The sequence below is a fragment of the Desmodus rotundus genome, chromosome 9 (assembly GCF_022682495.2).
Source record: "Desmodus rotundus isolate HL8 chromosome 9, HLdesRot8A.1, whole genome shotgun sequence".
NCBI lineage: Eukaryota > Metazoa > Chordata > Mammalia > Chiroptera > Phyllostomidae > Desmodus > Desmodus rotundus.
Window position 1 is genome coordinate 46,895,254 of NC_071395.1, and position 17,254 is coordinate 46,912,507.

At 42.0% G+C, this 17,254-nt stretch overlaps 1 protein-coding gene across 1 annotated transcript; it reads left to right on the forward strand.

Moving 5' to 3' along the window:
- Positions 1-2,471: 2,471 nt before the first annotated feature.
- On the forward strand, positions 2,472-15,216 carry LOC112305053 (olfactory receptor-like protein OLF4). The gene is made up of 2 exons (XM_045195777.2): positions 2,472-3,181; positions 14,178-15,216. The coding sequence occupies exon 2, from the start codon at positions 14,188-14,190 to the stop codon at positions 15,190-15,192; it is 1,005 nt and encodes a 334-aa protein (XP_045051712.2). The 5' UTR covers positions 2,472-3,181; positions 14,178-14,187; the 3' UTR covers positions 15,193-15,216.
- Positions 15,217-17,254: the final 2,038 nt, after the last annotated feature.

Genomic DNA, 17,254 nt, shown 5'->3' on the forward strand with positions numbered 1-17,254 from the left:
AAGCAGCAAACAACAAGTGCTGGAAAGGATGTGGAGAAAAGGGAACCCTAGTGCACTGTTTGTGGGATTGTAAACTGGTGCAGCCACTATGGAAAAGAGTATGGAATTTCCTCAGAAAACTAAAAATGGAACTGCCTCTTGACCCAGGAATTCCACTGCTGGAATTATATTCTAAGAAACCTGGCTGGAGAACCAAGATGGCGGCGTAGGTAGACACACTGCGCCTCCTCGCACAACCAGAACTGACAGAGAATCGAACAACAAGGGGGACCAACACCAAGAAAATAGAAAATAACCATTCATCCAGACTGGTAGGAGGGGCGGAGATGGGCACCGGGGTGGAGAGGACTCGCGCGGCTGTGGCGGGACTGAGACTGGCAGAGTGTGGGACAAATGGCGCAGGCAGTCCGAGCACTAGCAGACCCTGCGGTCCCACATTTGCACAGATAAACACAGAGGGCCGGACTCAGAGTGGCGGAGAGTGGGGCAGGCAGAGCAGCGGGTAGCACCCCGCGCGGCACCAAATTCGCCCACAGATAAACCTGACGAACGGTGGGCAACAAAGCAGACTGTGCAACCCAGGGCTCCAGCTCCGGGAAATAAAGCCTCAAACCTCTGATTGAAAGCGCCCCTGGGGGTTGGGGCGGCAGCAGGAGAGACTCCCAGCCTCACAGAAGAGGTTGTTGGAGAGACCCACAAGGGCCTAGAGTGTGCACAGGCCCACTTACTCGGGAACCAGCACCAGAGGGGCCCAGTTTGATTGTGGGTATCGGAGTGAAAGATTGAAATCCGGAGGAGAGTGAGGCGGGCGCCATTGCTCCCACTCGGCCCCTCCCCCACGTACAGCGTCACAGCGCAGCGACCAGCATTACCCCACCCCGGTGAACACCTAAGGCTCCGCCCCTTAAAGTAACAGACGCGCCAAGACAAAAAAAAAAAAAAAAAAAAAAGGCCCAAATGACAGAACACTTCAAAGCTCCAGAAAAAATACAACTAAGCGACGAAGAGATAGCCAACCTATCGGATGCACAGTTCAAAGCACTGGTTATCAATATGCTCACAGACTTGGTTGAATCTATTCGAAAAACAGATGAAAAAATGAAGCCTATGCTAAGAGAAACGAAGGAAAATGTACAGGGAACCAATAGTGATGAGAAGGAAACTGGGACTCAAATCAATGGTGTGGACCAGAAGGAAGAAACAAACATCCAACCAGAAAAGAATGAAGAAACAAGAACTTGGAAAAATGAGGAGAGGCTTAGGAACCTCCCGGACGCCTTGAAACGTTCCCACATCCGAATTATAGGGGTGCCAGAAGGAGAAGAGGAAGAACAAAAAATTGAAAACTTATTTGAACAAATAATGAAGGAGAACTTCCCTAATCTGGCAAAGGAAATAGACTTCCGGGAAGTCCAGGAAGCTCAGAGAGTCCCAAAGAAGCTGGACCCAAGGAGGAACACACCAAGGCACATCATAATTACATTACCCAAGATTAAACGCAAGGACCTACATCCAAGATTACTGTATCCAGCAAAGCTATCACTTAGAATGGAAGGGAAGATAAAGTGCTTCTCAGATAAGGTCAAGTTAAAGAAGCTCATCATCACCAAGCCCTTATTATATGAAATGTTAAAGGGAGTTACCTAAGAAAAAGAAGATCAAAAATTGGAACAGTAAAAATGACAGCAAACTCACAGTTATTAATGGCCACACATAAAACAAAAATGAGAGCAAACTAGGCAAACAACTAGAACATGAGGGTTGTCATTAAGGGAGTGGGAGGGGGAGAGAGGGGGAAAGGTACAGAGAATAAGTAGCATAGATGATAGGTGGAAAATAGACAAGGGGAGGGTAAAAATAGTGTAGGAAATGTAGAAGCCAAAGAACTTATAAGTATGACCTATGGACATGAACTATAGGGGGGGAATGTGGGAGGGACGGGGGTGGGCAGGATGGAGTGGAGTGGGGGGGGAAATGGGACAACTGTAATAGCATAATCAATAAATATATTAAAAAAAAAAAAAAAGAAACCTGAAACACTAATCCAAAAGAACCTATGCACCCCTATGGTCATTGCAGCACAATTTATAATAGCCAAGTGCTGGAAGCAACCGAAGTGCCCATCAGTGAATGAATGGATAAAAAGAACTATGGCACATTTACACAATGGATTACTACACAGCAGAAAGACAGAAGGAGCTCCTACCCTTTGCAACAGCATGGATGGAACTGGAGAGCATTATGCTATGTGAAATAAGCCAGACCATGAAAGACAAATACCATATGATCTCACCTTTAAGTGGAGCCTAATCAACAAAACAAACAAGCAAGCAAAATATAACCAGAGACATTGAAATTAAGAACAACCTGTCAGTAACAAGAGGGGAGGTGGGAGGGGATAATGGAATGAAAAGGGGGAAGAGTTTTCAGGAACAACTATAAAGGACACATGGAAAAAAACAAATTTTCTCCAGATTTGGCAAATGAAGCCAAGGAGTGTGGTGCCTAAAGCTTTACATCAAAGTTATGTCTCCCTTGTTGGAGAGAAATAGCAATTGCCTGGAGGTATCACTGGCTGTGCCCCACCGCTAGTCCATGCGTTGAAGTCCCAGAGGTCCTAGTAAAGGCAGTGTCCTCAGTCTTAGACTTTGAGAAACTTTAACTCAAAGTGCTGGGAGGTGACAGGATTCCCTTGACTTCAAATCTAATCCCTTAGAAACAGAGAGTCAGCAGGGAAATTTTTCATTCAGTCCACACAAGTGTCCCAAAGGGAAATGAGGTGCTGAGAGGAGGGAGTAACAGGGGGACAGTATCTAATGAGCAGATGAAGGGAGAAGTAAATATCTCCTCTGTGGCAGACTCTCAACGTGAGCACCTTAGGCCGGACAGAAAATACCTGTTTCTTCAGGAGTCCTAACTCTGGTCCAGAGACCAATGTTTGACTCCTTCCTGCTCTTTTGTCTGAGGACTGAGCTTCAGTTTCCAATATTAGCCATCCAGGGAAGGATTAGGACTTCCAAAAGGAGCCCTTCCTTTCAGAAACCCCATCCACGTCAGTCTCAGAGTTCAGCAGATGATGCAAAGATCTACAGAGAATGGATCCTAGAACTTCTACCTGCAGTAACCTGAGAAACTAACCAGGCTAGCTCAGAGCTGTGAGATTACCATATCTGCTTGCTAAGTAGGGTAATGAATATATAGTAGTTTCATATATTAAATTAGAGTATTTTTTCCTAAAAACATAGCTACTTGGCATAGAATGTTTTTATATAGGTATAGATGTTTTAGGGAAATGTGTGAAAATGTACTAATTTTGTATAGTCATTCTGTCATATTATATCTTCTCCCTTTACTTCTTGAAGTAAAAATTCTCCATCTTCTTCCACCTTGACAAAGAAATTCTTTTACATTCAATTAATAATCAGTTGATGTGATTAAATTATTATATTTTACAGCTTTGTTTTGGAATCAGTTTTATAATTTCATTCCATTTTATTAATACCATTATTAGAATCCTTCCTTTTTTTATATTATGAATATTCCATACTTTAACATTTTTTCTATGTAAGAGCACACATTTACAATACCACAATACAGGGTATTGTAAATGTGTGCTCTTACATAGAAAAAATGTTAAATCCATGAACACCCTGCTCATTTGATCTCACATCACACGAAGGAGGCCCCGGACCATGAAGGGTAAGTATGCTATGACATCATATCCTCAGAGAGAACTATGTGAAAATGAGGGATCTATAATTGTCACATAAGCAGGATATCTAAAATTTGTTCATGGGGGACATTGCATGCTGGCAAGATACAGAACCAGGACTAGTGTGTACCTATCAGATGGGTCACAAAAGAGATCAAAACACAAAGCCAAGAACAGCAAAGGAAAGATGCCACAAAGATAATGAGAGACGGGCCAGCCTCATCCACTGCTGGGCCATATAAACACAAGGGTGGTGTAATAACCATGGAAGAAGTGCAGGAAGGACCATTAGATCAGAGGTCAGTGGAGCAGTAATGGTACTGTCAGTGCATGGTCCCTTGAGTCTGAGGTGACTTAAACACCTGAAGTCTTCTTTCTGCACCTGGGTCTCTGCTGGGCTCTTCACTCTTGCTGCTTTCCCTCATTAACAGGAACTGGCTTCTAAACTGTTCTTGCATTTATTGCATTGAACTCCAGACTGTTTTGACATGTCCCAAACTAAGACATGCCTTTTACACTGTGATCCAGCATTTCTGCACACAGGCCCAGAAACACACACACAAAGACTCATAAATCTGCATGAACAAAGGGAACCACCAAACTATTATGTATGTACCCTCACTATGTATGACACACTCTAACAATTTTTTGGAGCTCTCTTGATCTATTCGATTTAATTCTTTTTTTTTAAATTTTTATCGTTATTCAATTACAGTTGTATGACTTTTCTCCCCATCCCTCCACCCCACCCCAGCTGAACCCATCTCCCCCCCACCTCCACCCTCCCCCTTGATTTTGTCCATGTGTCCTTTATAGTAGTTCCTGTAATCGCCTCTTGCCATTGTCCCCACCCCGCTCCCCCTGGCTGTTGTTAGATTGTTCTTAACTTCAATGTCTCTGGTTATATTTTGTTTGCTTTTTTCTTCTGTTGATTATGTTCCAGTTAAAGGTGAGATCATATGGTATTTGTCCCTCACCGCCTGGCTTATTTCTTTTTTTTATATATATATTTTTTTAATTTTCATTTTTATTCAATTACAGTTGTATGCCTTTTCTCCCCCACCTCCACCCTCCCCCTTGGTTTTGTCCATGTGTCCTTTATAGTAGTTCCTGTAATCCCCTCTTCCCACTGTCCTCCCCCTCCCCCCAGCTATTGTTAGACTGTTCTTAACTTCAATGTCTCTGGTTATATTTTGTTTGCTTTTTTCTTCTATTGATTATGTTCCAGGAAAAGGTGATATCATATGGTATTTGTCCCTCACCGCCTGGCTTATTTCACTTAGCATAATGCTCTCCAGTTTCATCCATGCTGTTGCAAAGGGTATAAGCTCCTTCTTTCTCTCTGCTCCGTAGAATTCCATTGTGTAAATATATCATAGTTTTTGGATCCACTCGTTTGCTGATGGGCACTTCGGTTGCTTCCAGTACTTGGCTATTGTAAATTGTGCTGCTATGAACATTGGGGTGCACAGGTTCTTTTGGATTGGTGTTTCAGGGTTCTTAGGGTATAATCCCAGCAGCAAAATTGCTGGGTCAAAGGGCAGTTCCATTTTTAGTTTGTTGAGGAAATTCCATACTGTTTTCCACAGTGGCCTCACCAGTCTGCATTCCCACCATCAGTGCACTAGGGTTCCCTTTTCTCCGCATCCTCTCCAACATTCGTTTGTGGATTTGTTTCTGTTGGCCACTCTGACTGGTGTGAGATGGTACCTCATTGTGGTTTTAATTTGCATCTCTCTCATGGCTAGTGATGCTGAGCATCTTTTCATATGTCTCTGGGCCCTCTGAATGTCTTCCTTGGAGAAGTGTCTGTTCAAGTCCTTTGCCCATTTTTTCATTGGGTTGTTTGTCTTCCTGGAGTGGAGTCATGTGAGTTCTTTATATATTTTGGAGATCAGGCCCTTGTCTGAGGTATCATTGGCAAATATGTTTTCCCATACTGTTGGTTCTCTTTGTATTTTATGCTGTTTTCTTTAGCCATGCAGAAGCTTTTTATTTTGATGAGGTTCCATTTCTTTATTCTTTCCTTTATGTCCCTTCCTTTAGGGGACATGTCTGTGAGGATGTTGCTGCGTGGAATGTCTGAGATTTTCCTGCCAATGTTTTCCTCAAGGACTTTTATGGTGTTAAAACTTATATTTAAGTCTTTTATCCATCTTGAGTTTATTTTTGTGTATGGCGTAAGTTGGTGATTGAGTTTCATTTTTTTTGCACGTAGCTGTCCAGATCTCCCAACACCATCTGTTGAAGAGGCTGTTTTTGCTCCATTTTATGCTCCTGCCTCCTTTGTCAAATATTAATTGACCATAGTGACTTGGGTTTATTTCTGGGCTCTCTGTTCTGTTCCATTGGTCTATGTGCCTGTTTTTATGCCAGTACCAGGCTGTTTTGATTACAGTGGCCTTGTAATACAGTTTGATATCAGGTATTGTGATCCCTCCTGCTTTGTTCTTCCTTCTCAAAATTGCTGCAGCTATTCGGGGTTGTTTGTGGTTCCATATAAATTTCTGAAATGTTTGTTCTATATCTGTGAAATATGGCATGGGTACTCTAATAGGGATTGCATTGAATCTATAAATTGCTTTGGGTAGTATGACCATTTTGATGATGTTAATTCTTCCAATCCATGAGCATGGTACATGCTTCCATTTCTTTGTGTCTTCCTTAATTTCTTTCTTCAGTTTTGTGTAGTTTTCTTAGTACAGGTCTTTTACCTCCTTGGTTAGGTTTATTCCTAGGTTCTTTATTTTTCTTGTTGCTAGATCAAATGAGATTTTTTTCCTGATTTCTGTTTCTGCAGTTTCGTTGCTGGTGTACAGGAATGCCTTTGATTTCTGAGTATTGACTTTGTATCCAGGTATTTGGCCAAATTCATTTATTAGGTCGAGGAGTTTTTTGGTGGAGTCTATAGGATTTGCCATGTACACTATCATGTCATCTGCAAACAGTGACAGTTTCATTTCCTCCTTTCCAATCTGGATGCCTTTTATTTCTTTCTCTTGTCTGATTGCTGTGGCTAGGACTTCCAGTACTATGATGAATAGGAGTGGTGAGAGAGGGCATCCTTGTCTTGTTCCTGATCTTAGTGGGAAAGCTCTAAGTATGTGTCCATTGAGTATGATGTTGGCTGTAGGTCTCTCATATATGGCCTTTATTATGTTGAGGAATGCTCCCTCTATTCCCACTTTGCTGAGTGTTTTTATCACAAATGGGTGCTGTATCTTATCAAATGTTTTTTCCGCATCTATTGATATGATCATGTGATTTTTATCTTTGCTGTTGTTGATGTGATGTATTCTGTTTATTGATTTGCGAATATTGTACCATCCTTGCATCCCTGGGATGAATTCCACTTGGTCATGGTGGATGATCTTTTTAATGTATTGCTGGATGCGGTTTGCTAATATTTTGTTGAGAATTTTAGCGTCTATATTCATCAGCGATATTGACCTGAAGTTTTCTTTCTTTGTTGTGTCTTTATCTGGTTTTGGGATTAGGATGATGCTGGCTTCATAAAAAGACTTTGGGAGTCTTCCATCAGTTTGGATTTTTTCAAGTAGTCTCTGAAGGATAGGGGTTAGCTCTTCCTTAAATGCTTTGTAGAATTCTCCTGTGAAACCATCTGGTCCAGGGCTTTTGTGTGATGGGAGTTTTTTGATGACTGCTTCAATTTCGTCTGCTGTTATTGGTCTGTTCAGGTTTTCTGCTTCTTCTTCATTCAGTTTGGAAGATTATATTTTTCTAGAAATGTGTCCATTTCATCTAGGTTTTCAAATTTCTTGGCATACGGTTCTTCGTAGTAATTTCTTACAATCCTTTGTATTTCTGTGGTATCAGTTGTAATCTCTCCTCTTTCATTTTTAATTCTGTTTATTTGGATCCTCTCTCTTTTTTTCTTGATGAGCCTACTTAAAGGCTTGTGAATTTTGTTTATCTTTTAAAAAAACCAGCTCCTGGATTCATTGATCCTTAAAATTGTGCTTTTAGTCTCTATGTCATTTAACTCTGCTCTGATCTTGGTTATTTCCTTCCTTCTGCTTGCTCTGGGCTGTCTTTGTTGTTGTACCTCCAGTTCTTGCAGGCGTAGGGTTAGGTTGTTTGTTTGAAATGTTTCTATCTTTTTGTGGTAGGCCTGTATTGCTATGAACTTCCCTCTGAGGACTGCCTTCACTGTGTCCCATAGGTTTTGGGTTGTTGTGATTTCGTTTTCATTTGTTTCCAGAAAGTTTTTGATTTCTTCCCTAATCTCGTTCTTAACCCATTCATTGTTTAATAGCATGCTATTCAGTCTCCATGATTTTGAGTGTTTGAGGTTTTTTCCTTTGGGGTTGGTTTCCAGTTTCAGTCCCTTGTGGTCAGAGAAAATGCTTGATATGATTTCAATTTTCTTGAATTTGTTGAGGCTTGCTTTGTGTCCTGTCATGTGGTCTATCTTTGAAAAGGTTCCATGTACACTTGAAAAGAATGTGTATTTTGCTTCTTTGGGATGAAAAGCTCTATATATGTCCGTTAAGCCCATTTCCTCTAGGGAATTGTTAAGTGACACAACATCCTTGTTGATATTTTGTTTGGAAGACCTGTCCATTTTTGATAGTGGGGTGTTAAAATCCCCTACTATAATTGTGTTGCTGTCAATATCTTTCTTGACGTCCTCCAAGATTTTCTTTATGTATATGGGTGCTCCTATGTTGGGTGCATATATATTTACAATGTTTATGTCTTCTTGGTGGATTCTTCCTTTGAGTATTATGAAGTGACCTTCTGGGTCTCTGTTTTGGCCCTTCTTTGGAAGTCTATTTTGTCTGATATGAGTATTGCTACCCCTGCTTTTTTTTCCTGTCTGTTTGCTTGGAAAATTTGTTTCCAGCCCTTCACTTTCAGTCTGTGTAGGTCTTTTGTCCTGAGATGGGTCTGTTGTAGGCAGCATATGTGTGGGTCATGTTTTCTTATCCATTCAGCTATTCTATGTCTTTTGATTGGAGCATTTAATCCATTTACGTTTAAGGTTATTATCGATAGGTAGTTATTCATTGCCATTTTTTCCTGCCTGTGTTCCTCTCTCTTTCTCTTTTCCTTCCCTTCCTTAAAGCAGTCCCTTTAGCATCTCTTGCAGAGCTGGTTTTGTGGAAGTGTATTCTTTTAGACTTCTTTTGTCTGGGAAACTCTTTATTTGGCCTTCTATCTTGATTGAGAGCCTTGCTGGGTAAAGTAGTCTTGGTTGCAGGCCTCCGGTTCTCATTACTTGGAATATTTTTTGCCATTCTCTTCTGGCTTGGAGCGTTTCCATTGAGAAGTCAGTTGCTAACCTTATTGGGGCTCCCTTGTATGTTACTTCCTTTTTCTCCCTTGCTGCCTTTAAGATCCTCTCTTTGTCTTGGAATTTTGCCATTTTAATTATGATGTGTCTTGCAGTGGGCCTCTTCGGGTTCCTCTTGCTTGGGTCTCTCTGTGTTTCCTGGATTGGGTGACTTTTTCTCTCCTCAGATTAGGGAAATTTTCCATCATTACTTTTTCAAACAGGTTTTCTATCCCTTGCTCTTCTTCTCCTTCTGGTATCCCTATTATTCAGATATTGTTACATGTCATGTTGTCCTGCATTTCCCTTATTACCTCTTCATTCTTTCTGAGCCTCTTTTCCTTTTCTTGCTCTTTCTGGGTGTTTTTTTCTGTTTTGTCCTCCACATCGCTGATCTGATCCTCTGCTTCATCAAGTCTGCTTTTCATTCCTTCTACTGTGTTCTTCAATTCAGAAATTGTACTCTTCATTTCCTCTTGGCCCTTGTTGATAGTTTCTATTTCCTTTTTCCTGTTGATATAGTTTGCAGTGAGTTCATTGTAGTTTCCCTGTAGTTTCTGGTAGTTCTCTGTGAGCTCAGAGAGCTCAGTGAGCTTCCTGATGACCATTGCTTTGAACTCAGTATCTGATAGTTGACTTGCCTCTTTTTCAGTTAGCATTGTTTCTGAGGCTTCCTCCTTTCCTTTCTTTTGGGGATTGTTTCTTTGTCTTCCCATTGTTTGTGAGACTCTTCTTGTTAGCCTCTGCTTCTTAAACTGATCTATTCTGACTCCCTGGGTTTATGGTATGAACTTCTATGGTAGAATGCCAATGGGATTCAGTGGTGCTGTCTCCTTAATCTCCTGTGCTCACTGGTCTTGAGTTGACGTTTATGGGTGTAACACGGTCTAACTCTGATCTTTTTAGCACTCCAGGTTTTGTTGTCTCACCTGTGGGAAAAAGAGAAAATGGGGGGGGGGAGAAGGGAAGGAGGGAAAAAGGGAATAGAAAAGGAAAGGAAGGAAGGAAGAAGGAATAAAGAAAGATCAGAGGCAAGATAAGAAGTCATTTTAACAAAAATTAAAACAAAAGAATAAATAAAAGAAGGTAGGAAAAAGGAATAAAAAAGGTAAATGATGGAAGGAAGAGGGAATATAAAAAAAAGAAAGAAGGACAGAAAGGAAGAAGGAATTCAGGGGGAAAGGAGGAAAGGAAAAAAAAAAAAAAAAAAGTCTTCTACTGGCTTTAAACAGGTCAGGTTAGTTCTGCTGGTCGTCCTGTCTGTGGAACGGGGGGTGTGGAGGGGCGGGGGTGTTGGAAGGATTGGTTTCACTTTTCTACTTTCCTGAGCCCCACTCTTCGCTGTTGTTCAGCCTCCAGTCCAGTTCTTCAGGGTCCTTCTGATCCCCACTAGGCCTTTAGTTCACCAGTTGTGCTGTACTGTAGTTGCACCAATTAGGGGCAACTCACACTCCACCTTCTTGCTCTTTGCTGTCTTAGATGCTAGGGGTCTTCGGTGCTGCTATAGGGTAGTTCAGCCCCCTACTGGGTTGAGTCTTTCTGGGGCATGCAGTCTCCCCTAGCCCTGCAGCTCCTCTCTGCTGGGTGTTCTGCCTTAGTCCTAGAGAGCCAGTAGGCCCTGCAGGGCTCTATGCACAGGGTTTAGGTAGGAGTTGTAGGTGTGGTCCCTGGCAGGCAGCCAGGCCATTGATCAGCCGTTCTGCTACTTTGGGCCTGGATTGCGTGTGGCTGGCTGGTCCCCAGCTCTGGGCCTGAGTTGCACGTGGCTGGCCAATCCAGCCGCTATGGGCCTGTGGGTGGGGCAGCTAGCCTCAGCTCCTGGTGCGCACCCACCTGAGGTTTCAGGTGTGGGCCCCCACTCTGCTAATCTGGGTGCGAGCAACCAGGCTTCAGGTGAGCGCAGGGGCTGCTTGTCCCAGGTTCACCGTCCAGGGGCTGAGGGGGGAGGGGCGCCAGAGACCGCGGCTGCTGCAGAGAGTTCTCTAATTAGCCGCTGGGTGCCTCTTATTTTCTTTTTCTTTTTGAGAAATTCTTCCTATTCAAGCCCCCCTGGTCCAAACATGTACCTGTCTGCTCACACAGCTCAGCCTGGCTCTCTCCCAAGAATCCTGCAGCAGACCCTGCACCCGGACCGGGGCTTCAACCGCCATGGTCCCCAAGCTGGTCCCAGGGACCTTATTGTCCTTAAGCACTCTTCTTACCGTCTGATCTTTCAATGTCCTCTATCTTTGGTCTCCGATCTTCATATATGCTGGAATACCATTGGCTGCTCGATCTGCTCCTCAGATCAGCTAGGTAGTTCACTGGTGTTGAGGGGAAGTGGACTCTGCTCCTACCTATCTCATCACCATCTTCTCAACCCCTGATTTCATTCTTAAAAACCATAGTCTGACACCCTAGTGTGGGCGGATCACAGAATATGGAGAAATATGCCTCCAGCATGTCCTCTCATTTAATGCAGAGCATGTTCTCTCATTCATTCCATCACAGAATACATGTTTACTCAGCTACACTCCACTAAGTCTGGTAGGAGAGGAGGGTTTTAATAACATGCTTCATGCTTCAGGCACTCACTCTCTAGCAAGTAACAAAGACATGGAAAAAAATAAAAATCACACCACTGGTGCTCTAACACCTCAATTAGGGACATAGGAAGTGTCCTTTTCCTGTGCTTATGTTACATAAAAGAAAAGGCTTATGAAGGGAGAGTCCAATCACTCTGAAAGGGAAGTTGGAGTTTGGAGGATGGAGAGGGGTGAACAGTTTCAAAGGGACCAGTGAGGAGACTCCAAGCAGAGGAGAGTGAGTGTGTCAAGGCCCTGAAACCTAGGCGGTAGGGTCAGGTGCAGCAGAGACTCAAGTTCAATGTTTAGGAGATCAGTGTGGGTGAGGGCAGGGCCCTATGAGGGGGAAACTGGTGGAAAGGTCACAGAGACTTGGGCCTCATGTTTGAAGCTACGGAATTTTGGCAAATTCTCCCTGAGTCCATGTGAGCATTTGGCTAGAGGGGTGCCAGCTCATTAGATGGCAGAGATGACAAGGAACGGAAATATGGCTGTGGAATTGGGGTCCCACATGTTGGCAAGCAGTGGAGACACTGGAGAGGTAGGTGGAAATAAGCAGCTCATCTCACCCCAGTGGTCACCACTCACTCACCAACAGGAAGGGCCTACACCCAGCTCCTTTCATGTAGTGTACTGGTTATCTGTCCTCCACAGTAGGCGAAGGGATGCTGCAACACCCACTACCAGGTGAGGTCATTAACAATTTTTATGTTGTGCACCTGAGACAGTTAATGTCCTAAACCAATGTTACCTCAGTTTTTTTTTAAGAGAGCATATAAAAACACATGTAGGCTATACCAAAAAATAAATTAAATAAAAAATAAAATGGTTCAGATGGCCTACAAGTTCAAACAGCTGATATGTGGTAGATAAGTTGAAAACGGCCGTGTAATTGAAAAGCTTGGCATATATTATCATTTAGAAACTGGTATCCATTTCATCTTTAAGAACCTCCAGTATGGTACAGTGTATTTGCTATTGGTTGTGTTTGTTTCCTTTGCTTGTTTTTAGTAGGATGTTTGATGTGTATGGCATCCTGACAATATAAAATAACACTCATTTTCTGTGCTAAATTGAATTTTGCTGTTATATCAGTTATTCTGGGCATGAAGGGGATAGAACTGGGTTTGGAATGCTGCCAGAACCAGGAAGTTTTGCCTCATCTCAGCCATCAAGTACCACCTGAGCAATTAGGTCTTTCCCCTTCATGTGCACATTTTCCTCTATGCTTTTTAACCAGTTTTTTAAAATTTCTTTAAAAAAGGACACAAAATGGCCATATGAAAATGGAGTCCCATGATTACTTATCTATTTGAGGCTTCACAACTAGAATTTGAATACTATTTCTTTTTGTTGTTGTTGTTCAAATAGGTTTGCCCCTTTTCCCCCTCGTTACTCTCCCTAGCCCTAGCCACCCCAACCTCCCATATTTAATCCTCCCCCCACCATTGTCTTCCCTAAGAACCCTGAAACACCAATTCAAAAGAACCTATGCACCCCAGTGTTCATAGCAACGTGATTAAAATAGCCAAGTGCTGAAAACAGCCTAAGTGTCCATCAGTAAATGAGTGGATAAAAAAACTGTGGATACTATTTCTATATTCATGAGAATAAAGACAGTGTGATGTTGACATCATGACTTGTATCCTTCTGTCTCCAATTCCTGTGACAAGGTGAGAAGAGCTTGGTGATAACAAGGTCCCAGGAAGTCACACGTGTGTGTGTGTGTGTGTGTGTGTGAGATGTAGGGCAGTTTGACCTGAGCCCATATGCTCCAAAAGGTGTCCCTTAACAAACAGAAGCTAGAATATTAACAACCCATGAAGATTAAAGGGGCATCTCTTACTGTTTACAAGATTTTTTTTTGAAACAACTTTAATAAAGTGCAGGGAACCACATGTGAGCAAGGGATTCTTCATGTCTCCAAGTTTCAGCAGCAGCAGAGAGGCCGCCTCACTCCCCCTCATTCTCTGACACCATCTCTCATCGCTCTGCTCTTCCTCCTTCTACTCCCTGTTCTGGATCCTTTCTGAGGCTTGAATGTCTGAAACAAGTGTCATCTCTGGGCCTTTGCACTGACTCTTTCCCCATACCCCCCAATTTCCTCATGTCTCACACTGTCTTCCTGGAGGTCCCTACTCAGGTGTCACCTTGTTTACAGGGCTTCCTGAGAGCCCAGTTTTTTAAAAAAACCCATCCACTCTCTTTTACACCTACTTTCTTTTTCTTTGCCTGAAACCATCTAACATGATGTATGATATAGATATATATTATATATTGCTTCACTGTGGTTATATTCTAAGGATTTTGTCACTCACCATCCTAAACCCTTACCCTAGAGATTGGGATATCAATAAATATTCCTCAAGTGCATGAAAGTACTTCTCATTAAAATCATGTAACCATGACAACCTTGGGCAAAGGGACTGAGGAGGACAGAAATTCCTAATCAGAGATGTCATGGAAGAGGGTGCCATAAATGGCATGATACACACAAAAAATTAGATATTGATTACTGAAAAATATGGTTGTAGCATTTGAACTATGCTAGTAAAATTGCCGTTTGCATAAAAACTAATCATGCCATTTTTTTCTTTCTTACTAGTCACCTCCAAATGATACCAGGCAATGATACCCCAATTTCAGAATTTCTTCTTCTGGGATTTTCAGACAAACCAGAACTGCAGCCCATCCTGTTTGGGCTGTTCCTGTCCATGTACCTGATCACTATGATGGGAAACCTGCTCATCATCCTGGCCGTCAGCTCAGACTCCCACCTCCACACACCCATGTACTTCTTCCTCTCTAACCTGTCTTTGGCTGACATATGTATCACCTCCACCACCGTCCCAAAGATGCTGCTGAACATCCAGACACAGAGCAAAGCCATCACCTACGCAGGATGCATCATTCAGATGTATTTTTCCCTACTCTTTGCAGGGTTGAACGACTTCCTCCTGACTGTGATGGCCTATGACAGGTTTGTGGCCATCTGTCACCCCCTGCACTACTTGGTCATCATGAACCCCCAACTCTGTGGACTGCTGCTTCTGGTGTCCTGGATCTTGAGTGCCCTGTGTTCCCTGCTACAGTGCTTGATGGTGTTGAGGCTGTCCTTTCCCCCAGACTTGGAAATCCCCCACTTCTTCTGTGACCTCAATCAGATGACCCAACTTGCCCGTTCTGACAATTTTCTTAATAACATTGTGATATACCTTGCAACTGTGCTACTAGGTTGTGGTCCCCTGGCTGGGATCCTTTACTCTTACTATAAGATTGTATCCTCCATACGAGCAATCTCATCAGCTCGGAGGAAGTATAAAGCATTTTCTACCTGTGCATCTCACCTCTCGGTTGTCTCTGTATTTTATGGTACCAGCCTAGGAATGTATCTCAGCTCTGCTGGCATCCACAGCTCACAGTCAAATGCAGACGCCTCAGTGATGTACACCATGGTCATACCCATGCTGAATCCCTTCATCTACAGTCTCAGGAACAAAAATATAAAGGGGGCTCTGAAAAGATTCTTTGTCATGGTAGTTACAAAAGGGACAGTCATTCTGAGGCCAAAAAAGTATCTTTGCTTTCTTGGTCCCAAGTGTCAAAACCATAAATTGTGATTCTTTAATCAGATTTTGTGTTTTGAACTTGCTCCTTTTATTTCTGTCCTGGAATTTCCTTTGTTTGTTTCAACTTCTCTATACAGTTGAGGCCACCATTTTATTAAGCTTTCTAATTTGTCTGTTATAGAGACAGTTTTTCCCTTTGTTGATTTTCAAAAAAATCAAAAAGTTTTTTCCAACCTCAATTAGATATATTTGGAAGTGTTTCTTTACTTTTGTGGCAACATTGATGTCTTTAGAATAATTACTTCTCAAATGACATACAAGGTCTGGCAGAAGTAAGGCTTGCTTGAGTGTGGTTCATAGGGTAGGTGAATGCCTCACAGAAGATGGACAGCAATTTCAACATTTCACCTAAAATGTCATATGGTGTGTTTGACTGTGATACTGCTTTGTTACGGAATTACATGCTTATTATTTTGTAAGAAAAAAGGGGCGTTATTGGTGCTGGACCATGTATATTATTATAAGTAATTACTTCTTGTTTTGTAGATAGAATAGTAATAAGTGGTATGACTCATGTGGAAAAACTTCACTTGGTTACTAAGTCCTTTAGATAATTTCATTCCATAAAAATCTGAAACTTCCATTTTTACCATGTATCCATTATTCTTTGCACATCAGTACCTTAGCAGCTCTTCTGACGATGTAGACTTCATCATTGTGCCCTGTAAATTTTGGCCTGTTGACAGTGACACTGTAGGATAAGAAGTCCTGGGCACTGGCCTTGGGCTCTTCTACTAGTTGCTCAGACCACACTCAATGTGGCTGGACAGGCCCTTATGGTCCTTATTGTAATTCCAAACACCATCATGAAAACTATGAAAACATAACACTTATTACACACAAGTCAAGCACATATGAAAGCCACACAAGAAGATGTGTGTGTATGTGTGTGTTTGCATGTGTGTGTATCTCTCTGTGTGTGAAAGAGATAGAGAGACAGAGAGGGAGAGAATGCACTTGGACTTAAGGGTTCTACCTATATTGGGTTCCAAGAGCAGGATGAGTAGGGTTTTGCAGAGTCTCTCTCTATTGGCAAATTCAAAACATAAGAGTGGAAATTAGGGTCAGGAAATAAAAAGCAGCAGCATCCATGTGGTCAGTTATTTAGATTATTCAGGGTTTTCTAAAAGAGGAAGTTTATCACATGCTAATTCTTGTATAAAAATTACAAAAATCCTGTGTATATTCTTGTGTGTAATTCCAAATGAACTTTGTCCCTGGATAGATCCATGGTCTAATTTAGTCCCTTTGATCTTATTGAAAATGCTCCTAATTAAAAATGAAAGTGCATATCTTTCAAGTTCCAAAACAAAGTAAATAAATGAAATTTAAAATGAAAAGGGAACTGCGGGGTTGGGGACAACACGAGTGCTTATGGAGCAGCTGCGTCATGCATCTGGCACTGTGATGACCTGAGATGGATGGCTTTCAAACAAAAGCTCAGTCAGGTACTTACACCACAAACATGCTACTGTGTTTACACCTAATTTTCAGGTTTTCTTGTCTTCTTCAGCTGAGGGGCCAGAATACCTACCACAGTTACTGGCAAAACTTGATTATCAAATATACATCTCCCAGTGGAGTCTATTTGGAAAATTATGTGAGACATTCAGAGACAGAAAGAAAATTGAAGTATAAATGACATTCTGAAATAAAGATGAGGTAAGGCACCTGGGGCTTCAGATGGCAGGAAGGACATTGTAGAACAATAAGAGCAGATGTTCAGTAATGAGAAATTTGTCCTGCCCTATGCAAAGGTCATAAAAAGTTGTCTCTGATAATAACTGATTCTGAGCAAGACCCCAAATTTAAATTCTTTCATGGAGAAGTATAAGTTTCTCTTGGACTGCTAGGGTCTCAATTACATTCAGTTAAAAAATAATCCACGTACATGTCTTGGGTTGACTCATTCTGGACCCTTACAATAGTAAGGGTCATTCTTTTGCATGTAGCTGTCCAATTTTCTCAGCACCATTTATTGAAGAGACTATTCTTTCCCCATTGTATATTCATCTCTCCTTTCCCTGGATTAATGACCTTATGTGTGTGGGTT

Coding starts and splice junctions, on each gene's coding strand:
- LOC112305053 (XM_045195777.2), top strand. CDS start 14,188: ATGATACCAGGCAATGATACCCCAATTTCAGAATTTCTTCTTCTGGGA.